The sequence below is a fragment of the Micropterus dolomieu genome, linkage group LG17 (assembly GCF_021292245.1).
Source record: "Micropterus dolomieu isolate WLL.071019.BEF.003 ecotype Adirondacks linkage group LG17, ASM2129224v1, whole genome shotgun sequence".
NCBI classification, from domain to species: Eukaryota; Metazoa; Chordata; class Actinopteri; order Centrarchiformes; family Centrarchidae; genus Micropterus; species Micropterus dolomieu.
The window spans coordinates 9734824-9759949 of record NC_060166.1 but is presented as its reverse complement, the minus strand read 5'-3'; the positions used below and the strand labels follow the sequence as shown (position 1 = coordinate 9759949).

At 42.0% G+C, this 25126-nt stretch overlaps 1 protein-coding gene and 1 long non-coding RNA gene across 2 annotated transcripts in view; one reads left to right on the top strand and one right to left on the bottom strand.

Moving 5' to 3' along the window:
• pxylp1 (2-phosphoxylose phosphatase 1) overlaps positions 1-19456 on the top strand; it is a 23396-nt gene extending 3940 nt beyond the window's left edge. The window contains exons 2-6 of the mRNA XM_046073967.1: positions 822-969; positions 9682-9870; positions 11363-11489; positions 17320-17459; positions 17726-19456. Coding sequence (XP_045929923.1) covers positions 888-969; positions 9682-9870; positions 11363-11489; positions 17320-17459; positions 17726-18753 — 1566 coding nt within the window. The 5' untranslated portion in view covers positions 822-887 and the 3' untranslated portion in view covers positions 18754-19456. The remainder of the gene's footprint in view (positions 1-821; positions 970-9681; positions 9871-11362; positions 11490-17319; positions 17460-17725) is intronic.
• A 1027-nt stretch (positions 19457-20483) lies between these two features.
• Positions 20484-24362, bottom strand: LOC123986520. Its single transcript, XR_006828898.1, has 3 exons — positions 24225-24362; positions 22544-22745; positions 20484-21192 (listed from the first exon to the last, which is right to left on the bottom strand). It is a non-coding gene; the product is annotated as an uncharacterized LOC123986520 (long non-coding RNA).
• Between the last annotated feature and the right edge of the window lie 764 nt (positions 24363-25126).

Below are 25126 nucleotides of genomic sequence, written 5' to 3'. Positions count from 1 at the left end.
TTGTTTCTGACCATGTCCATCCCTTTATGGCCACCATGTACCCATCCTCTGATGGCTACTTCCAGCAGGATAATGCACCATGTCACAAAGCTCGAATCTTTTCAAATTGGTTTCTTGAACATGACAATGAGTTCACTGTACTAAAATGGCCCCCACAGTCACCAGATCTCAACCCAATAGAGCATCTTTGGGATGTGGTGGAACGGGAGCTTCGTGCCCTGGATGTGCATCCCACAAATCTCCATCAACTGCAAGATGCTATCCTATCAATATGGGCCAACATTTCTAAAGAATGCTTTCAGCACCTTGTTGAATCAATGGCACGTAGAATTAAGGCAGTTCTGAAGGCGAAAGGGGGTCAAACACAGTATTAGTATGGTGTTCCTAATAATCCTTTAGGTGAGTGTAAGTTAATAGTCTACCAATTTTTTTAACCAAGTGAAGTCTATGCGAGAACACATGCACATAAGACGACTGCTGCCCCCCTGCGCACCCGATGACATCGTCCATCCCGATGTTTCATTGTAGACTTCGTCCGATGGAAATTTTGTAGACATCGCCCAACCCTACTACAAAGTCCCTTACTTTGTGCAAGTGAACCTAGAAGAGTTGATGCTGTTTAGAAGGCAATAGGGGGGTGAAACCAAATATTAAAATAATTTAGATTTTTCTTCTGTTAACGCACTTTGTTTAATTTATAAATATAATCTATTAACATGTTTTTGAAAGCATTCTTACTTTACAGCATTTTTTCCACACCTGCCTAAAACTCTTGCACTGTGCTGTACGTTCTCATAAGCTCACACACTTCTTGTGCCTAGACTTGCAGGGATGGGTCGTGGTCTGGATGGCTGACGGACAGCGACTGGGACCAATCACATGATAAAATGCTGGCTCGTAACCGCTTCCTGCTGCTGGTGGTGGTGGGCGGGGCCGCGCTAGCCATCATCAGCCTGAGCCTCCAGTTCCGTAAGTGTGTTTGTGCTCAACTCAAGTGCATTACATATTCATTCTCTCTCTGAAGCCCTGGCCCAGAATTCAGAGTTTTGATGTGAAAGAAAAACTATTGTTTTCCACAGAGAGGTTGCTCAGGTCTTCTGTTTGTATGTGTTTGCGTTCATACAGTCATATCCTCTCAAGAGACCCCCATTCATCCCAACACAAAGCAGAATCCCCTATAGGCTTCCTATAAATATCCAGCACCAACAGTGGGCCTCTGGATTTTCTGAAACCCTTAGAGAGTCTCTGGCAACACACTCGCGTCTGCTGTGGAACGCATGGGCGTACACAATGGTGTCTTTCCTTCATCAAGTCATTGTTCAGCATCTCCTGTAGGTATTGTCTACATAGGTGTATCTCTGCCCGCTACAGTGAATGCAAGGAAACCAGCGTTCAGTAAATGTAGACGTTCTCTCCTGCACTAGATGTGATTTGCAAGTGTCACAGACATGATTGGGGGAAAAAAACAGTGGCGAAGCAGGCAGTGCAGCACAAATGGAAATGTGTATTTCGATGTAAAATGTGTAAGATTAAGTTACTTTGTGTTGGATTCCTGAAAACGCTAATGCAGTGGAAGTGTCTGTGGTGATTGTAAGCTTGGGTCTGGACGGGCGTATAGGATTAGACTTGCGTATATCGTGCTCTCACACACACAGGATTATAGTGGAATTCAGCATGACAGAGCTGGTATTTTGGAACGCGTGTTTGCCAAAATATCGTGAGCTGTCCTTCATCAGCTTATAGGCAAGATAACTGTCCCCTCATTTAAACTCAAATGTGCAAGCTTGGAATACTGAAATCTTTCACTTCTCCTAGTACGCCCTGACTTGTGCTTATCTGGTGTTTGCTCTTTGCGACCCCAAGTACACACTTGTCTCCCCAGCCACCCCTCCCTCCCTCCTCCACTAGATAATAATGTGTGCTTGACCGTGTAATAGTGGGTTGCTGTGCGTGTTATTATTAATGCCTCACTATCAAACCCACTCTCAACTTCTGCCCTGTAATCTTCTCCTTTTGTAAAACGCTCAGTGGACTTTACTATGAGAGAAACCACCCCTCAGTAACTGGAAGTGTGTAGATATTTGCATACATGCCTGGGAAACATAAACAGAGTAGATACTGTTTATTGTTTCCCTCTCACAATGGGAATGTAATTGATGTCTGAGGTGTTTTTTTTTTCTTTTAAAGTAAGGGACGTTATTTCCTTTGGGAAGGTTCTCTTTCAAAACTGCCCTCACTTTATTTTTTGAGTTGACTTTTGGAGACAAGCCGCTGTCATCATTTATTCATCGCACACGCTGTAGAGATTTGAGCCATTATCCAGGAGAAGCATGGGATGGAAGCTTATGGGATTCCTCCTCATGTTTAATACATGGTCAGCTTTTGTTTTTGTTTCACGCTTCTGTTCAGTTTTTAAATCATCTTCTTTGCTTTCTGTGTTTTAACTCTGTAGTCTGTGTCTCCGCAATATCTTTTCTCCACCCCCTTGCTTTTAAGGAAAGCCCATTTATGTGTGTTATTATTTGTTGACCATTACTATGAGAGACTGAGTGATCGATGGTGATTGTCGGTGGAATAAATGCCTCTGTCTGGCTCCAGGCTACCTGAAATTAAAGCCGGGACGGCTGCGAAACACGGCAGCAAAGGGTGCAGGCACCCCGCTGATTGACGCATGGGGGACTCCAAGAGGAAAGGGATGAGGCACTCCAGAGAGAGAATGACTGCAGGAGAGGGCATTAATGTGACAGAAACACAGAGAAGGGCAACTATTTTGAGATGTTAGCAGGAGTGATGGGAAAGGTGAAGCAGAGTTTGATGGGAGTTAAGTGCTCCAGGAGTGCTGGCAGAGTCACAGTGAGAGGGAAATGTCATGGGAAAATATAAAAGCAGGAGTAGAAAGGTTGGTTGTCTATGAGGAATGAAAGGTCAAAGCATAGTGATAAAAAGAGCTGGAATGAAATACATCAGGTGCAGTATATTTTGAGGGAAAAGAGAGAGACAAACGTTAACAAACGTTAACAAACTTAAAGTGCATATATGCTTCAAACAAAATGCTTTTCAGACAGTTTGATAGCGGTGACAATTTCCAATCAGCTAATTTTTGTAACTGTTCCAACACAATAGTGTTAAATAGGCAGAACTTAAAGCACCTTGCAAATTCTTTTCTCCACATTCCTCACATTCTTATTATGTACAGTGTCCGCACTCACTGTTGAATCAGACTGATTGCCCTGTGCTGTCAGCGAGACTGTGCTTTCAGAGAAGAGACAGAGTAGCTGAAATCTTAACAAAAGGCCAGTCTTCGTCTTGCTCTTAGATTGGTGTAATGCAAGTCACAAAAGAATGACTAACTTTTAAGCCTAAAACGTTAGCTACCCTACCCCCACGCTAACTCAGGACTAAGAGATATGTTTCCATGGTAATAATCAGTAGCACCAGCTGAACAGTGACACAGACAGTAACTAACTATTGGCTAAACCACACACACAATTACACACGCTAAAACATGTTGTCAGCGTGGAGGTTCTTCACTGTGGGTAAAGAAAATACATATAGTTCGCAATATGTAATACTTGTAAGTCCAAAATAATGTTTCCACACAGACTTTTCCCCATACCCATGCTTTCTTAAAAATAATAAAATAATAAATAAAGATTGTATATTATAAGGTGCTCCACTACAAATATTTTAAGTGCCAAGTACTTTGTGACGAATAAGTAACTGAACAATGCAGTATATAGGCCAAAACTAAACTGCTTCAAATTGTGTCAGAGAAAAAACAAAATAAATACAGTGAAAAACAGGAATGAGGCCCTTTTCCTGAGAGAGCGGTTGTTCTGACCCGCCCTGTTTTAATCACAGCTGTTGCTTCTGCCCTAGCTGGCTCTCCCACCTCAGCATGTTGGCAAGTGTCCTCCTCCTCCTCTCCTACATCTCTCTCTTTATTAGCTACATCTATCTCTTCCTTCTTCCCTTTACTGTAGCTGCCACTGCAGCACTGGCTGAAGACTGGAAATAATCAAAACAAATTAATTGGGTCATTTTTCACACTGGTCAGACTGTACAGCTTTCCCATGTGTTTGTTTTTGGGGAAGTTTATAGCTACGCTGTTTTGCTCATTTCTCTGATCCAGACTGTGTTTGTGCCTCCTCCGAACGAGACCTTTTGAGTCTTTAAAAAATGTTTGTCAGTATTCATCTGGGTTGAGGGAGCAAACATTCAGTGTCAAAGTTAAAGAATTAACATTAACGTTATCCACTTGCACAAACAGTCGATTTTGACTAGCAGCTATGTACAGCGTGCTAACATCGAAGCCATCTGTCTGAGAGCGGTGCAAGGAGGGGCGTGAATCGATGTGCTGCACGCCTCTCTACAAAGATACATTTTACCCATTTTATAATAGTAAAAAAGAAAAATAATATGTAGCAGTCAATACTGATATTCAGTAATGTGGGAAACACTGATCTGGAATCTGACTGTTTTAATTAAGCCATCGTCAAAGTCTGTGTTTGTGAAAACGGCCCCATGAAAAGTTTCTGAATAAAAGAAGGGACAGCTATGCACTAAAAGACAACTGGATACCTGTTAATACCATATTTTATCTTCTGAAGTCTGTTGTACCTAGAGATGACCCTGTCAGTTATTTTTGTGTGTGTGTAGAATCTGTCATTTATGAATTAGAAGGCCCATTGTGATGGACAGCTGTAAGCTGCCATGTCCATCCACACACATAGAACTTAGTCTGAGTCAATATTTGTTAAACCTTTTCACTGGTTTTTGGTTTTGACAAGTAAGTGGGGACACACCTTCTTAATTGCAGGCCACACCACAGTCTGAGAGTACCTGTTCACCCCCTACTCGCTGTGTGCGATGGCAGACACAAAGTTGTTTGCATGCATTTTGTGGCAGGGCACCCTCGTTGCTTATGCCTTCCAATAGAAGTCAAGCTGTGTCTGTGTACATAATGACGGTGAATGATTTACCAACATGGAGGTGGAAGATTTAACAGGGTGTACTATGTTTAACTCTGTATTTGTGTGTGTGTGTGTGTATAAGTGGAGTGTTATGTCATTCAAATGTGTTTGATCAGTGGCAAACTGAGTTTTCAACTTTGCTGAAAACCCTCTCAGACAGCCTCCTTTTGTGTTTATAAACTCCAATGTAGGTGGATAGAAAGTTGGAAACACATTCGTCCTAAAGGTTCATTACTCCTACCATATTTAGTGTGGGTGCATGAATTTGTTATGGACTGAAAATGTGTGTGTGTGTGTGTGCACTTGGTAGTGTTGGGCAGCGAGTTACAAAAGCCTCATTGTGTAGGTGACTGAATGAGCTGGCCTCCAAAAGTTTGGTGAGTCCAGGCAGACGTGTGTGTGTGTTTGTGGGTGGGTGGCAGAGTGTGAGGCACCGAGCGTACAGAGGGACAGGTTGTGGTAATGAATGAGCTCCAGTGTGTGTTGCTGGACCTCAAGCTGCCGAGCAGTCGTCAAAATGGTCTCCGCTGTGGCTGCACACCTCTTCTTCTTCCTCCTTATCAGTGGTGAGTTTGCAGAAACCTACAAAACTCTTTAAAGTACGACCTTACTACTCACTGTCTAAGAATAGAGAAGATCTTCACATGGATTTCACCACTTATTCAACTTAAAGATGTCTTGCTTTGCTGTTCTAGGTGTAGTTCCCAGTGCCAAACAATAAGTAAACCTCAACTAAATTTGGCCGGACCTTGGCTTGGTCAGACTTGAAAATGTATGTCTTTGTTCTGGCTTGTTCTGACAGGCTGCCTAGGATGTGAAGTGTGCTCTCGTAAATCACATTAACTAATCTAGTTTTATGAATAATCATGATTGAGATCACTTTGTCCAAATTACTACACGTTATAGAAGAGCGTAACAATAAAAATCCTGTTTAGTACTCTTGCACAGCGATTTGAACAGCTTGTGCTTAAAGTGTGTCCGCTTTTCAGTGATACAATAATGTCTCACTGTTAAAGAAGGAGAGGTTAGAAATGGATGTAGAAGAAGAACATTTTGTTATCTCATTTTGTGCTCACATGTCTGTGAATCTCTAGAATAAAATCCCCTGTTTTTTTTCTTTTAAATTGGTCATGTAGCAATATAGAACAATTTACATTTTGTTGAAGTTTTATATAAGCATTTGTGGTGCTCGATTTTGGTTGACTGTAAAGTGATGCAATTGCAATTTTAGGGTTGCAAGTAAATATATATATATAGCCTTCATTTATACATTGATCTTTTCAAATAGTTAATAGTTTTGTCTATAAAATTTCATAAAACAGTGAAAAATGCATGCCACAGTTGCTTAACGCACAAGGTGACATCTTCAAATTGATTGTTTTGTCCAAAACCCCAAAACAATCATTTTGCTAAAATGTAAGACAGAGAAAGTAGCTGCAAAAACAGAATGCACTGGAAAAGCTGGAACCATCAAAAGTTTTGTATTTGTGGCCACACCCTAGATTTGGTAATGACCACTGCACTAAACATTGCTGTTGACAGGATTGTTGATTGTTGTTTATCAGATCACTACTGTCTCTTACATGGCAAACAATTAAAGAGAATAACATTATTGACTGTTGTCAAAAACTTGGGTGTCCTGATTGACTCTGAGTTGGATTTTAAATCACATTGCTAACCCCAAATGAGGCTGAGACACTGTTGCCCCATTTCACTTGCATAGTCATACCACTATGTCATTATTCTCACAATGTAGGCACCCCTCTTTGACTTAATTTGTTAACCAATTTACTATGATTAACACGATCAAAGGCATTGGAAGCATCAATAAAGGATTGTTGAGTTGTCTTTATATTTGTTTACAATTTACTTTAAAGCGTACTGTATGTACTCAGTCAGTACCGTGTATACCGTATGTATAAAGCTATGGACCAGTTATGATCCAGACCACCTACTTTAACAGTGTTGTTCCTAATTACTGCATTATGTACTGCATTTCTCGCATGATTCAAAGTTCAAAAAATATTTTTCTATCTCATACTGGCACTTCATGCAGGCCCTCATTTCAGCATCTGTCTGAAACAAGCTGTAGATGCCCCTGCTCTTTGAGACCCCCCCCCCCCTCCAAAGCCCACTGTCTTCTGATTGGCCTTTGTCTTATGTGTTTACCAGGTTGCCGCAGGGATGGGCCTGCATTTTCCTTTGTGGGCGTGGCCTGCATGCTCTGCCTGGATCAAATGACCATATATGGAAATCCGGCTCGGAATGACATCATATCGAGCCGTTAATAGAAAAAACAATTTAAAACAGAGTGTTCACAACAGGGGGATATCTGAGCGATAGCTGAACCCGAAATACCGTTCGCTGGTGTAAGAGTTAACGGTGGTCCTCTTTAAATACATTAACAGTGTGAAAGTCATTCGGGTGAACGATAAAATTGAAGGACATGCATGTATGCATACATATGCATTGTCAGTTAATTTGCGTTCATTGTTTAAGACTTGCACTATTTTAGTTAGGTGAAAGTGACGGGCAAAATTCAGTTTTGTGAACATCACATTGATAGTCCAGAAGGATTTTTTTTTAATGTCTTCCAAACCTTCCCTTGTAATTTTGACCTGTCCATCTCTGGACTCAAAAGTATATTTTTTGTAAATGAAAGGAGTACAGTGGAGTCAGCCTGATTCCCACCGGGTGCCATCTCAGATAATGCATGTGACAGATAAATTAGAACATGTTCTGATAAAAACTGTGTGAATGCTAGAGACAGTGTGTAACACTTAATACACTGCACAGTATGTATACAGCTAGACTCGCTCATGTAATCAAAGTCTGAGGGTTGATATAGCAATACGAAACCATTAGCTCTTTGGTCTTTATGATCAGGTAGGCAGGGCCTCTCTTTCTTCTCTGCAGCACGATGTAATAATTGCAAAGTTTTCTTGCCAGCTTGGATTTCTGATGTGACATAAGTAGGACCTGGATGTCCGTCTTGCCAAAGGGCCATATGGGTTCAACTTCTTTTTCTTCAGAGTTGGATCTTTGTGAATGGACCTTCCAGTTCCCATGACATCGCTGCTTCTATTGGACCATTTCTCCTAGGGGTTACAGGGCACTGGTGTCCAGGCAACACACTGGTAGCAGTGGGGGATTTTGGGGTACAGAGCTGTTGACATGAAGATGAACAGTTAAATTGCTTTTCCTAACTTTAGCTCCGCCAGTGGGCCTTTTTTGCTTTTGTTGTTGCTATTTATGAATTATTGCATGTAAAACTTTCTTAAATCTGTAAGTTTAGGGTTTTAGATCCTTTACGTCATCAGTTGCCAAAATTAGTATCCCATCTTTTTAGTTAGCTAGTAGTATGACTCTAGGAATGACAATGTTCGTCTGTCAGGTCGGTTCACCAATTTGGTCCAGAATGAAGTAAATGCGTATCAAACGGAAGCCTGAGAGACTTGGTCTTTTCATCTAATGCCATCATCAGGTCAAAGTTTCTCAACATCTATTGGATGGATTGACGCAAAGTTTTGTTCAGGCATTCATGGCTCCCAGACAATGTATCTTAATGACTTTAGTGATCCCTTTGGTTCACATTCGTGGTTTTAAGTGAGGTGTTGGATGGATTGCCATAAAAGCTGGTGCAGGCCTTCACTGTACCCGTTTTACTGACACTGAGGAGTAAAGAAACCTGTAAATATTCACATTTAAAAAGCTGGAATCAGAGAATTTTGACTTTTGACTTGACAAATTGCTCAAACTGATGAATCAGCGGTGAACATTGTAAACATTACCTGCTAAACATCAGCATGTTAGCATTTTCACTGTGAGCATGCTAGTATGCTGACATTAGCATTTAGCACAATGAACAACCGTGCCTAAATACAGCTTCACAGTGCTTCTAGTATGGCTGTAGACTCCTGAGGTTCTAGCGCGGTCTCTGTGGAAATTCTCACGGCAGATCCTAATTTTTCACATTATAACACCCTGTGAAAGCAGGTATTAATCCCTGCCAACATTGTTATTTTTAAATATACCTGCTTTGCACCTGCCTCTGACTTCTCTTCTCCTCACACTTACACACACCTACACCTCTGGTCTCTCAATACAAACACACCTGCTTGCCCCGCCTCTCTCTGGATCTCTCTGTGTAGGCTATCAAACAACCGAAACCAAAATCTCCACCTCTGTGTGTTCACTCTTTCTTTACCAGGTCCGTGCTTGTAAAATATCCACTGTGTCCGCGACTTGTAATGGAATAGCCTACTAAGTTTGTATAGAGTGAAGTCTATGAGAGTTAACACACCCCAGTGTATAAACTCACAAGGCACAAGTCGCACTTTTGTCCGTGCCTGTTTTGCATTGATTGTATGTTGCCATTGTACAGCATTTGTGTTATATTCTACATGCCTCCTTGCTCTTCTCATCTTTATAATACTTGTCTTATTGCTGGTGTTTTTGAGAGTAGGCGGAAGATAGAAGAGAAAGTGATTGGGTTTGTGGTACCACAGATAAACAAGCCAAGCCTCAACAAGTAGCTCTGATTTTTCAAATGAGGACTGCAAGTGTGTTTTGTGGAGCCTGGCGCGAGAAGCATGCAATTGGCCTTAATCTTTTTTTCATCTGCTTTTTTCCCTTCTCTCCCAACTCTATCCATTTTTCACTTTCTTTATACATCTCCAACCTACCTTTTAATTTTCTTTTTCTACAGTGAACCTGATCCCCATCACTCCCATAGTGGAAGAGCGACCCTTCCAGGCTGCAGATGGAGGTGTTGGAGGGGCTCTGGGGAAGAGCAGAAAGAGAGTGTTCCCCGTGCCTCACACCCAGGAGCCCAACCCCATATCTGAGGCTTATGGCTACTGCAACACTCCCAACCGTACCGAACAAGCCTGGGAGGGTGAGACCTGCACACTTGCACACAAAATCTTTCTGAAGACTGTAAGCCTGTGGATGTAATATGTGATTTTGAGCTTGGCTACATCTACAATTTGTGTTTGATAGACTTAAATCTGAAGTGATCTGAAACCAGCAATAGCTGAGGAATTTATTAAGTTAAATCTTTCCAGTTTAGTAGCAGTGTGTCACTGTGTCACTGTTTCAGAGCATTAAGAACAAATTTAGATCGTTTTTTTCCCGCTGCTAGAATCACCCAATTTGATGGACAGCATATAAATACTTAATATAGTAATAATGTCAGATTTAGTGTGTCAGGACTCGGGGGATGTGTTAATTGTGCGAAAGTAATTTCCACTAGATTGCATCATCCATAATGCTGCAGTGCTCTCGCTCTACAGCACAGCAGCATGCAGCCTTGTGGGCTTTTTTCCTCCACTGAAAAGTCAGCACAGCCCGAGGTGATTATACAAATATCCTTCACTGCCTAAGACAAGTTATACCGGCCACCACTAATTGAATTTTACTCTGTTTATCTCTGGATGACAGTTTTGTCTCTGAAGAAGAAAAATCAATGACGTTTTTTAGATTAGAAGTTATTGAAAATCAATCATGAACAAGTGGTTCTTTTTTCAGGTGGGTTTGTTATTCCTGTTACATTAATTAACTGTTTAACACTCATATGCGCATGCGCGCGCACACACACACACACACACTTTCTCAACCCAGTCCATTCTTTGCACTCACCAATGACAATGAAAACTTTTCTGCTGCTGCTTATTTGGCATGGTACAAGATTTGCAAACATTTCTTTATTTGCACATTCAGCAGGTACAGAGCAACCTTAGCATTAATGTGGAGTTGTGTTTCTGGCCACCTGATGACACCTAAGTCCAATATTCGCTCGCCTTTTTGCTTTGTTTTGGTCTCCACCAACTCCCGAGAATAATATTTGGCTCTTTAGCTGCTAAATACTCCGCTGTGTCCACCAGCTAGTTGCTAACTCTAATTTGGCTGTGGGCATGTAGTGTACAGTGGGTTTAGTACGGAAAATATCTGCCTGCTGCATCTCAAAATGACACCGATGAGAGTGGTAAGAGCCAAAACAGTAAAGGTGTGGGTCATAACACCAAAGACAGTAATAGACAAAGCTCTATGGAGCTGACGGAAACTTTAGTCGAGTGATAATTAATTATCTGTTGCTTCATCAAGTGTTGATTGTAGCAGCTTTTGTTTCTCAGTGGAAAATGCATGGAACAGTGATTTTATAATTGCGTTCTTTCTTGTCTTTCTGACAAAAATCAACAAAATTTGTTCTGCTTTTTTATCAAGCGTTAAATAATGTAAGTGCAGTTAGAATATTTAGATAATTTTTAAAAGTGAAACCATTTTTATAAAAAGTATAAGTAAAACTATCTCCAGTATTAAAATAGCAGTTCTTTACACTACTTATTTGAGTGGAAAAATGTGGATGCCGATGAGTCTCCACTGAACAGGTCACAGTCCTGCTGACTACAAGCTGCTGTCTGTCCAAGTGATGATTCGCCATGGTGACCGATATCCGCTCTACTACATCCCCAAGACTAAACGCCCCGCCATCGACTGCACCTTGTCCATCAGCAGGTACACACTCATCTCCCACAAAATATATAGTAGCAACGTCCAGCATTTTTTACATCGTAGTCAAATTCTTTGTATTTCCCCGGTGCATTACTGTAGAAGGATTTGGTGTTCATCCCTGTTGTCTGTCCAGTTTGTGAAGAGGGTGAACATGTTGAAAGGAATCTCTGTCTGCCTGATGTCCTGGCCGTGTCAATCCTGAACGGAGTTGTTTAGAGAATGGTGTTGAAAGTTTAGTGTACTAAAAAACGTGCAGTTCTTTGTGTGATCCGGAATTGAGCAATGTTTATAATAAAATCGTTCAGTGGCCGAGAGAGCTCAACACACTGCCACTTGAGAAAACACGAGCAATGACCAAAAACATTGTCTCAATTTAAACAACATGCGATACATTTTGAAAAAAACAACAATTCAAGAAACTACTGCAGATAATTGAAACAGGGAAATTAAGGAACACATTCACATACATGGCATAAAACAGTGTACTGCAAATACAAGAAAATGCAGTGCAATACTGCAAGTTCATAAATGTATCATGAATTCCTTTTAAGTATAATGCTATCCAATACAATAACCCTGCAATAAAAACTACTGTTGTGGAGCTTATAGTGTTCAGTGTTTGTGTGATAATAAAGATAGCCACAGTTGGTCTTGAGGCTCATTTTAAAATTTAGTCCATGGGGTCTCAAGGGTGCCGGATAATAAATAGTGCCCTAAAAATGCCCATTTATGTTTCAATTAACAAACAAGTAAGAAAAGCTTAATGAAGAGCATTCCTACACTTTCCGTTGGTTCCCACAGTCTGTAGAAAAAGGCTTTATGTTCACAGTTTCAATTAATCCAGGTCAGAGTTAAGGGCACACCATGTCTCCTTAAGCTGGCTTCCTGAGCACACCCCCAGCTCCCTCTGTCTGATGCCTAACAAGAAGAACTGCTGGAAAGTTTGGGAGAGTGAAACTTGCGGCACCAGCTTCCCATATCCTCTTTAAAAACGGCTGGCTTGATAGCAGCCGTTGGAAAATTAGCTCAGCGTGTTAAATAGAAAGTAGTTATACATTCTTTTCTCTGTAGTATTTGTGAGGCTTACAAGAAACGGTAACTAAATGAATATGTTTTACTTTTGAAATATCAGTATCTGTGTAGGCATTAAACTCAACAACACCATAGAAGATACACTTTCACAGTTCCCTTGGTTTCCCAGTGTTATTGCGTGTGTCAGCGAAAGTGGGTGGGTTTGATTTGCTACATCTGTTCTGCTGTGCTTTGGTGCAAATGGATACACATATAAAGATAAACACATGTACATGTGCACTTGGTCTGTTTACTCAGAGTTGTTGACGGTCTTGGCTCGCTTGATTTGAGCAGCATGCTCTGCCTCTGCAGACACTCCCTACTGGAATGTGGGTGGAAAATACACACACACTCAAATTAGTATTGCTATCTGCTTTAATTTATAATGCTCCTTTCTCTCATCTGCATCTTTTCTGGCTCTTCTCACATTGGCTCTGCTGCTTTTTCTGTACTTCAGCTTCAGAAGAATTCAGAAATCAGCACTTTCACAGCCAGGTTCTGTGTGTATACATTAAATTCAATTTATGCAAACTCTTCATGTGGATACACACTTGCCATGATAACAAACTGTGCTATTTTTAAATCCAGAAAATTTAGTTTGGTCAGATGGTTTTGTTGTGTGCACACACATCCCCTTGATGATAGATGATTTATTTAGACCATATGGTCAATACCAATCCTGTTTTTGTGGGCCATGTACCTGAATTCAGATTTAACCAACGACTTAATTTTGCACAAAGCTTTCACTGTAGCCGCATCAGCTTTGCACATCTGGACGGAGCTGGCACGCTGTAATCTTTTGAGCTGGCACTGCATTTCAGATTGATAGGTTGCATTTGAGCTACTATGCACCTCTAATTACTTGATGGGTTTTTTTTATACCCTTGATCCTTGAACTCGAGCTGAAAGTAGGCCATCCAGCGCACAAGCCTCTTATGCTTCCATTCAGAACTGACTCTAGTTGCCTCCATCTACTAAAATGACACCGGTGTGCCCACGAGCATGCATCTCCTCCCTTTGCTCAGCAGCTGCTCTTTGGCCATTAATTGTATCTCTGTGGTTTAAGAAGTGTGTGTTTTTCTTTGTGGTATTTTCTTTATTGTAGATAGGGTTGTATACACTTGTATATATGACCCAATCTAAAGCACAAGGACACAATCAAGTACATGATGTCATTACAGACCTAATCCCATTCCCATTACCGTGGTACATTATTTGGCTATTTATTGCTAGCACTATGGTTCAAGAGATGGCAGTGTGACTGCATTGGTCAGTGCACCACCCTGGTCCAGAATGAAGTATCTGAACAAGTACTGGATGGGTTGCTGGGAAATTCTAGACATCCATGGTACTCACAGTCCTTGACCTGATTAGAAGAGTGAAATATCTTGACAAACTACTCAGTGGATTGGCAAGAAATTTGATACCGATGTTCTAGTTCCTTAGTTACTTTGACTGACTTTTCCTCTAGCGCCACTGTGAGGTTGACATTTTTGGTATAGCGTGAAATGTTTGGACAAATGTGGGACGGATTGCCTTGTAATGTGGCACATTCATGTTTCCCATGTCACTGTGCTAGCATTGCTCTTAACCAGTTTTATCCAGGCATCCAAATGTAAAAATTTTAAGAAAACCTTTAGGAAGTCTGCAGAAAATGAGACTTGGTGTACATTTCCATCCGCTGCAGTTATGCGAATATTGGTTCATCGAGATAAACAGTTGGTGGCACTAATCCTCCAGACTGGTGCCATTAAACCATTGCGGAAGAAGAGGCAGCAACAAGATGATGTAATTAAAAAAGGGCCAGTCAAGCCTCAAACAGTGGGAAAACAATGTGGAAAACAAGATGAAATAAACCACTTGTGTTAATTTAATTTATTTGAGGGTTACATTCTCCTCATTGCTCCACACAGATCTGACGTTTTTGTCTGCCGCTATTTTTAGTCTCTTCAGTGGATGTTTAAGTCACAGGCTTCCTGCACATCATGATGACGGAGTTCAGTTTTAAGGAGGATGAAGGTACACAAACAAGCAGACAAATCTATAGATGCAGAGAGTGAAAGCTTACAGGGGTTTATATAACAGAGCTACCACACTGAGGCTGAATGAGATCAGCTGCAAAGTGTGTTGGGATTACTTGTGGGTTGAATGTGCTTATTTTGCATTTCATATTTCTGTATGTCCTCGAAAATGTAGGAAGTTCTGTTTTTTCTTTTTTTAGACCAGTGTGTAATTACAGGGATCTGAACTAGCATATGCCCAGGGCTGGATCATTACAGAGAGCTCAGTTGTGCGTGCGTGCGTGCGTGCGTGTGTGTGCGCGCACGCGCTGGCACCAGCTTGTCGACCCACTGTCTCCGTCTGCGGTTAACTGAGCTCTCTTCTGCAAGGAATCTCTCTCTCTCTCTCTCTCTCTCTCTCTCTCTCTCTCTCTCTCTCTCTCTCTCTCTCTCTCTCTCTCTCTCTCTCTCTCTCTCTTTCTCCCCCCCCCCCTCTTCGTCTTCTACCAATACAGTCTTTGTCAAGGTTTTTTCTCTTTCAGCACCATCTCATTTCCTTTTTTGTTTATTCCACCTTCCTATTTATACTGCCTTTTTTTTCCCTCATGTCTCTGCCCATTCCTCCATCCTCGCTAATCTCTCTCCCAGTCCTATCCAGTGATAATAATCCCCGCTTAATGTAATTGGGCCCTGTAATCCTTGGTTAGCAACAATCAACCTAATAGACAGCCTGACTGGCTCTTTGTCCACACAAGTGTCCCCATCCACTGACATCCAGTCCCCCACTGTAGCCAATTAAATGTAGATTGGCCCAAACCTCCCCTCAGCAAAATGATCTGCTGATGACAGCAGAGTGGAGCACATGTGGGCACAGAATCTCACTCATTTCACCAATGTGCCTTGTGGTGCATATATTACTGTGTAAGTGAATATTAAAGTCTGATAATGCAGTGAGAGGCGAGTGGATGCATTGTGACAACAATAGAAGCTGTTTTCCTGTGCAATCAGAGTTTTGATTTGACGATTTTATTTTAACAAAAAAAGCGGAATAGTCCTTTGTAGCCATGTGATTGTCATTTTTATAATGCAGCTGGTGGCTGTAGATACCATCTTAAATTTACTGTTCTCAGTCAATCACAACAGTCAAGAGCGTGATTTAAGAGTAATGACAGAAGGTGGTTTTTAGTGACGTGATCCTGAACCAGTTCACGATCACTATGGAAACAGTGTGTCTGTGTGTATGTGTGTGTGCTCTTTTTAATCTGAGTGAAATGAGGTGCAGCCCCCGCAGATTTGTTAAACCGTAATCTTCAGTAATCTCTAATCTATTAGATCACCGACTGCTCCTCTTGCTGTCCAGTTCCATGCGTGTTTGTGTGAGTGAGTTTGTGCTAAGTGTGTGTCCCAAGGCAACAAATTCTTTTTATATCTCCATCTCCCATATTCCCTCCTACACAAATTGAGCAGTACTGTAGACCAGCAGTGTTGTGTTGGAGAGACACCTGGTGGTAGCTGTGGGAAGTGGCCACCACCTGCAGTTACATACTGTAAATATCCTCTCATAAGTTAAGTTTTTCTGGATACTGATAATAAAATGATGCGGCCCTCTCTGTGTTTATTTTTATTATTGATTAATAAGATGATGTTTTCTTGATTGATAAAATAACTGTTACATGCAGTTGTAACAAATGACAATCAAACTATTACATAGCCCAAATTTACATCATCTAATGGTTTGTTTTGTCAGACCAAAACAACAATAACAATTTTATGTGGAGTACCATTCACTACTGTATTGTGTACTGAAACTAACAATTATTTTCCAAAGTGATGTCTTAAAAAGGTTTGTTTGATCCCACCTCTTGTCCATAACTCAATGATGTTTACAGTGGCTTCAAAGAGACAAAACAACATTTAAGAAGCTGGAGCCAGCAAAAGTTTGTATCAGTCAACTGTTTAAATGATAAATCAATAGAAACTTTGCCATTTCATTTTCTTCCCAGTAAACCATGACAGTGAGCCAGCACGCACAATATCAGGACCGGAAAAAACAAGCAGCTAAATGGAATTCAGCTGTCGTTCATTTTATTATTTACACCTGGTCTTATCCTTTGACATGTGAAAAGGGCCCATCTCTTAGCATGAGATGAGGAGTGTGGGAGATACATCAAAATACACAGCTTAATAGCGTAGACTGATTTGAAGCAAACTTGCTATTATTTTTATGTGTTATGTAAGTAAAATCAGCTCACTGAAAAACACATGATTATATAGAAATGACTACTATTATCACTGTTAATATCAGTAAGATTTTATCAAATGTATTTGTGCCTCATTTCATCCAGCATGTTTCTCTAAATATTTGGTTTGTTGCCCTGAGGTTGGACACACAGGCTTTAAATCCACAGGGACAATGAAGCAGTTTCTGTAACTGCCCAGTGACCGTATGAAACTGTCATCATCTGGGCATTAAAACAGTAGATAACATTAACGTTTTCCTGAGTGGTGCATTATTTCACATAATGGTATGGGTATATGGAAGTTGATTATTCGCAGTAAAAAATAAAACTGCTGCAGTCAAAATAAAACTGTTGTTGTGAATACTTTGTGTTGGCACCTTCTCGTCTTTGTCAGCCTTGGAAAAATTTTTACGGCAGATATGAACATCCTTTTGCTCCTACTATAAATTTTGAATGCTGATGAGCCTGTGTGGTTATCTGAAAATAATGCACCGTATACAACACTTTACCTTCTTACCTCAGGAAGCCTTCGCACCCCCTGCTGAACTCCTTCATTAGTCACATGGGCCTGGGAGGGCGTGGCCATTGGGAGTCACCACTTACCTCTGTTCCCCGTTTGCCCAACCACAGCACCTGTGAGATGGGAGAACTCACGCAGACAGGTAGGCAAGGAAGATACCGCCACCACGACCAGACAGTTTTCTTCTCATCTCAACCAAAACGGCACTTTTCAGTATTGCCTAATTTAATTTATACCAGTGAACAAAAAGCTTAAAACGTTGCTCTAGAGTCAGTAAATTGTTTAACCTACATGTTAATGTCTTATTTTATGCAGTAGAGCCTTTTGTCCCTCTTGACACTCTTTGTTAACAAGCACTGATATAAGTATAAATGTCTAACAAACCATCTTGTTTCCATTCTTTTCCAGGTATAGTGCAGCACCTGCACAACGGGCAGCACCTTCACCAAGCCTACAAGCGTCACAATCTCCTCCCCTCCAACTGGTCGCCCCGCCAGGTGTGGGTTGAGACAACCGGTAAGAGTCGCACTCTCCAGAGTGGACTGGCCTTACTCTACGGCTTCCTCCCAGACTTTGATTGGACGAAACTGACCGTGCGGCACCAGTGGAGTACGTTGTTCTGCGGCTCAGCCTGCGACTGCCCCGCCAGGAACAAATACCTTGAGGAAGAGCAGAGGAGGCAGTATCGGCTCAGAGTGAGTGATACCGAACTTGAGAGGACTTATGCCGATATGGCACGGACTTTGGGTCTGCTCACCCGCCAGCTCCGAGCTGCAAACCCTATAGATTCCTTGTTGTGCCACCTGTGCCACGGGATTTCTTTCCCATGCGTTCCCATGGGAGAGAGTAGCACCGGTGGATGTCTGACAATGGCACAGTTTGCTGTGATTCGTCGACAGCAGCTAGATGATGAGGTGGATCGAAGAAGAGCCGGGCTGTACCATAAATACGCCATCCTGGCCATGTACCCCTACCTCAACCGAACTGCCACCAAGATGGAGCGTGTTGCCAAGGACGGCGAGGGTGGCCGACAGCCCCGTGCAGGGGGCGAGGAGATCTTCACCCTCTCTTCAGCCCACGACGTTACCATGGCCCCGTTGTTGAGCGCCCTGGGACTGGAGGAGGCCCGCTTTCCACGTTTTGCAGCAAGAGTAGTCTTTGAACTGTGGAAGAGTCCCCCAGCGATGCAAGGACTCCAGAAGAAGAGAGCTGGCAAAGGTGAGAAGTCAAAGGCGAAAGATGGGGAACTGTTCATCAGGGTGCTGTACAATGGTGAAGATGTGACATTTCACACCACCTTCTGTCGCTCCCACGACCGCCACGGCAGCCGGCCCCTCTGCCCTCTGAAGAACTTCCTGTCATTTGTCAGGAGAGACATGTTCACTGTTGTCAATGCTACTTCCTACCAGGAGGCCTGCTACAGGCGCGCTGGTTGACAGGTGGACAGATGGAAAGGAGGGTGACTGAGTAAGGATACAGAGTTGACAGATGGTTGTACTGTCCTTTGCTTTGTGTTTAGTTTTCCACTTTTGAAGATGGTGCACTTTTATGCTGCTCATAGTGTCTTACAAATTCCGCATCGTTTTAAATGTAGTCTTTGACACTCCTGAGCACAAAGTGAGTAGCATACACACAGTACTGTAAGTTTCTAACATTTATAAAATTCCTTTTTTTTATGTATGTTTTCTTATCAACGTTCAAGTCATTCGAGGGAAGTTGTATGGCACGTAGCCACTTTATTCCTACATTCCATAATACCATGGAATTGTAAATTCCAGTATTGAAGCTGGAAACACTTTTCTGGATTAATCATTCCTGGAAAATATTTTGTGTGTAATAAGTCTTTTCAATAAAAAATACACTTTGGGTTAGTTTGACATTGGTATTCATTGTAGAAGGCTGTCTGTTTAATGGTAGGGATTATTTCTACTTTGACGCTACTACTTTTTTTTCCTCCTTTTTTTTGTAAAATCGACAGCGGTACTTTGAAAGTGACAAGTGATAGATGTATTCCCCTTACATGAATTTATAACTACAATACATCTGTATTTAGATTAATTGGTGATATAACCAACCACATTCCACTCATTGTTTTTGCCTGTAGGAAACTGGATCTAATAAAGGTTCATTATGAGCAGACGTGTTTATATCAGCTGTGACTCGTTTGCTGAAAAATGGTTTCCTAGTGGTATTTTGGTATAAAGCATGTGACCCACAATCCCACAAGTCCGTATGTGTTATGTGTAAGTATAAATGACTGAACACTGAAGTGAAAAGAACATGATGATATGAATCTGCCACTAGATGGCATATTAGCTCCACAAACCTAATTCATACCCAGTCTAACCCATCTGCTACTATCAGTTATCCACTTTGTCAACAGTGCTGCAGGGGCACAGCACATAGTCAATACATTTATATAAATGTAAAAACCCTTGAGTGCCTATTCCCCCACCACTAGACAAGTCTTGTGTCATAATCATTAGGAATATAATACGATGCTGACAAGATATCAATTGTACAGCTCATTTTCAAAAGTGCCTCAGCATGCTTGCACTACTTTTCCCTTTAGAATCTTCAGAATCAGGAGAGTATTGACTGGAAAAATGCAATAACAAGAATGAGATGGGTAAATTACATTTGCAGTGTATGGACATTACATTCATCTTGGCAGTAGAGGGCTATTTGCTATAGTGAATAAATGGGTACGCAACTGATGCTGTAGACAGATCTCCTGGGGCAAGAGTCTACATTTTAAGTTATGAGGGCAGGCGTGCTGGGTTTATAAGGCAGTTGGGAGATGTGTCCGTTTCATGAATTTAAAGATCTTATAATAAGGACTCCTCTTAGATAACCAAAAGTGTTTGACAAGTATGAAAATATTTGAATTCCAAGAAGAGGGGATTAAAAATCACATTCTGTTTGGTTCTGTTTGCCGAGTCACACCCTAAACTTAAGTTCACATCTCAATCCTAAAGTTGAGGTAAAACGCACAAGTCGATGCAAATTTATTCTCAAACTTTCCCTGGTCTCGTCCAAACCGTCTCCCAGGACATTTCCCATGTTATGCCATGACGTCAGGGTTGTTAATGATAGGAGCTAACCCTCCCCGCCCGGCCCGATTCCTCCCCCTTTTGTCCTGCCCTCTTCCACCAACGCCTTTCCCTCTAGGCCCTGTCACCCATCTACCGTCTGATGTCATCTCACCAGACCGAGGTGGGGCAGCAATTTCCTCACGCCGCAACTCGTTCAATCTTTGATGTTGTTACGCTGCCTCTGGCATTGGCTTATACATCAGTGTCTCTCAATGTGTGTGTGCGTGTGTGTGTGTGCAGAGAACGGTAAAGACAGATCAAGGTGAATGTAGTGTGTATCCTTTCGCTTGGCTCAGTGTGTACATCAGCCTGTTTGTCTGGCCTCAGAACAATGTCCACTTGACCCAGTCTGGCTACAAAATCCTGCATATAGATTTCCAAACACACCCAGGCTGTCCAGCATCAATAGTAACACTGTGTGTGTGTGTTTGGAGGGAAGATAGGAAGACAGATGACTGACAGCTCAGACAGTAGGAGAGAAGCATTGTGGTCAACACTGAGAAGAAGCGAAGAGCGAGTGGTTGCGGTTATGGTTCAACATTAACCTCATGGAATCAGCCCCGGACTCTCCTCTCTCCAAAACCACAGTTACAGCCACAAATCAGAGGAATTAAAGAGAGAGAGATTAGATTTCATGTGAAGATGTTTCTGAGAATGTTGAACAGCCACCAGAGTCGGGGGTGATAGAAGCCAAGCGTTGGCCAGAGGCTCTGGTTCAGGCTAACGCCACCACTAACATGACCTCAGCTTCCCACGGTGAGTTCTCCTAGCTCCATTCCCCTACAATTCATAAGAAATGAGACAGTTAGAGTATGTGTGAGAATGACATAATAAATCCAGCACCAACTACACTGGGGATTCCTTGAATGAATTTCATCAAAGTGAGACAATTTTGGAATCTGATCATTTCAACCCCTCTCGATAATTTCTCTTTGGGATCCTGATGCCACCTGCGGGAAGAGTTTTTAAAGCACTATTTTTCAATTTGGGAATTGCACTTCTATGCTTTCTTGCTGAAATTTAGACAAGACTACTACCACTCACCTGTACATTGAATGTGAACCTCTTTGTGCCTCGCTTAGCACAAAGAATGGAAACAGCCAGCCTGGCTCTGTTCAACGGTATCAATCCTCCCGCCAGCTTCTCTAAAACCAGTTAAAAAATTAGATGTTGCAAGTGACTGCATTGGTAACCTGTTAGCCAAGAAATAGCCTAGCACATAACCCCTTAGAACCTTTTTTTTACTGATTCAACAAATGAGACAGAACATGTAATAGGCTTCAGAGTTGCTTGTAGGTGGAATTTGTTACTTTCGACAGAGCTAGGCTAGCTGTTTCCCCCTTTACAGTCTTTGTGCTAAGCTAAGCTAGTGAATAAGCACATTTCTCAAAATGTCACATTTTTATTATTATATTATTATTTTTATTTATTATTATTATTCCTTTACAGCTTTTCATGAACTACGATAAGAAAACAATGTACATTTTGTAGGCAGGGTGACATTTTTGGGAGGTGAGGTGACAGGAGAGACCAAAAGAGTGTGTGTGTGTGTGTGTGTGTGTGTGTGTGTGAAGTTTAGGGTTAGCTAATTGGGCTCTGCAGAGCGTGTGTGTCCTGTCTGTCAGTGTCTAGACTGTGCCACCGGTTGTTTTCTCAGATGTGAGGCTTTATTAAGCCCTTTACTTAAGCAAACAACCCGGCTACCATGCAAGTATCTCCATGTGAGTGGCTGTGTGCGTGCTGCCCGTACAAGTTTGAATGCGGGTTGTGTTTGATGCTCCTTGTTTGTGTACTTACCTGTTTGTGATTTATTGAGATGGGAGCAAGTTCTCGTTCGCTTAAATAATAAGGATTTATGAGTCTCTCTGTGCTGTAAGTGACGGGCCAGAGGCTTCGCCCCACACAGAAGCACACAGCCGGGCTAATTGAGTTTGGTCATTACTGCCTCGTTCCTCTATCAAGGGCTCGTTCAGTTGGTCATCCATCACAACACACATACGTGCACACTCCATAAAAAACATTTTACTCTTTGAACACTTTTCTTGAGGTGAGGCTGCCTATTTTTTTTACCCCAATGAGTGCGTGTGTCACTGTGCCATATACCAGCATGCACACACACCGTGATATCCACCTTGATTTCTCTTGCCTGTCTGCGGTGATATTTGTGCCTTTTTTGTCCAGCTTGCCTGTCTTCATCTTCTATCTTAAGATGTTGCACAGTGAATGTCTGAGTGTGTCTTCAGCAGGGATTGGGGGTGTATGTGGAATCCTGTAAAACACCCTCTCGAAATGCAAATGGTTGGGACACCAAATCCGCCCCCCTCTGCATCATTCTGGAGGGGGAAAAACAGAAAGAGAGGGAAAATGAGACGGACAGACGAATGGAACAGACAGACATACGTACCAAACAAAGCAGAGAGATAGAGATGCATACAAATGTACAGCGAGTCAACGGCAGGCAGTGAGAGATGATTGAAGGAGGAGGGGGGAGAAAAGCGCCTGGTAAATGGGTCAGGCCTGTCTGCCATCCCAGGCACATACTCACAGAGTGCAGCCCCCAGAGAGAGACCCAGACTGTACAACATGCTGCTGAGAGGAGAGACGAGAGGAATATGTGATGAAGTAGAAGGGAAGGGGATGGAAAGACGGTGGGGACAGATGAATGTCCAATGAAACTCCATTCACCTTCACTCATGCTTCAGAGATAGCATGGTATGGCTAGATATGACTACAGCTAATGAGAAAATGTGCTTGTGTGTTTTTGTGTATTTAAGTTTAAAGACATGCATATATTTAACTATTAGGCCTATTTAAAGCACCTTGGCCACAACTTTGCAAAAAACACTGTTAAGATGGTTAAAGAAAACATTAAAGTGGCCATCATTCAGAGTAATTTAAGAAAAAAAAGAAGAGGTATTGCTGTAGTTTCAAGCTTTCAGGTTTTACTTTAATACCATTATCAGGAGCAGGTAAAGGAGTCAGGAAACAAACAAACAATAATATGAGGTTGACATTCTATCTTACAATCATTGTAGGTCTATGACATCATCTGCACACATTTTCACATATGCCTCCTCTTATATCTGTTCACACCTGTTGTATCATAATAATCATGGAACATTCCTGCAGTGTCTCGACTCCAGTCAGGTATTTTGTCTTTATCTTTATGTGTGATATTAGTCTATGCATAGCTGCAGGAAGTGGTTGTGCTGCGGATGCTACAGCACCCCCGCCCCCAGGTGCAGCCCTCTCCACCCCCAGATGGCTGAGATAGGCTATATTTATATTGTTGCATATTTTCTTCCCTGTGGTTTTACATCCCATCTTTCTTGGCCCCAGTCACCTATCTTATCTTTATTTATTTAGTGTGAGCAGTATGAGCTAAACATAAATATCCTACAGTATTATAATACAGGGTCCCCTAATCTGTTGTGGCAGGACTTTGTCAGCTTTTTCAGCATGAACTGAATACTCAAGTTGAAATGCAATTTTAAACCAATGGCAGCACTTTAGAAATGTTGATGTCATGATTCCTAAAGTACCTTTCTTAATTATACTGTATTCATATTTTGTGGCAGACATGAGGTCATATTGTGCTGTCAGTATGTTTTACCATGTTGTATGGACCCCATGCTGCACTGTTCTGCTGTTAATTTTTGCCTTTAGCTGTGTGATTTATTTGTGGGGAAGGCTATGTGTATGTGCTACAATATTCCCATGAGTGACTTACAGTGAGTATCCATCTGAACTTTTTGTTGTACGAGTGCTTCTGAGTGACAAGTCTTACAGGAGGAAGGGTAGTTGGGTCTGACCTGTGATAGCATCCTGCGATAGACTCTGACCCTCAATGCTGAATGCTGACTCCAGCTTGCTGCTGTGCAGGCCGCACCAGTCATTTTTTATGGTACGCTGCTGCCTGATGAAAGCACACGGTGAGTTTGTTTGCTGGACTGGAACTGCATCAAAAACAAAGAGAGAAGAAAGGAGAACGAGCCAGGCTGTCACTGAAGTGAGAACTGCTCCATGGCTGCCTGGCTTGCACAGATGAAAGGGTTAATCTCATTTGACAACACACAACAATGAGTAATGAATTCAAAGCCTCCCTCTACCTCCTGTGCCTCGCAACTTTTTACTTGAAGCATGGCCTTATTTGCTGTACAGCCTCTGCAAGCCTCTCTATTGTACGCTCAGCAGCCTGCTGCTTACCTTCTGTGTGCCTAGGTAAACATGTTTTGGGAATAGCAGCAAATCCATCACAGGCGTCACACTGAAATGTTTCTCCCCTGGGGCCCTGCAGTGCTACAGTATCAGGTGGAAGGGTTCCACTTCCTGTCTTTGTGGGCAGGTTCCTGGCTGAGACAAGCTTATTGGCCCCCGGTGGGTTGAGCATGCAAGCCATGGGCGACACTACCTGTTCCACCACAGCCCCGGACGGCGCCACTCTGGGTACTGTGGAAGGGTGTGTGTATGTATATGTGTTAGTATGCATCATGTGTTTATGACAAGGAGTTGATTCTTTAGGTGAGAATAGAACTTAAAGCGTTTCACCAACACCATTTTCAGTCCTGCTTGTATGATTGCATAAATGTCCCATCGATGTGTTGTCAAATTTTGATTTTTATAAAACTGTACTGCATGACTGTGAGCCATGAAGAAGGATGCATGTCAGTATCTCCCTCACACACACACACACACACACACACACACACACACA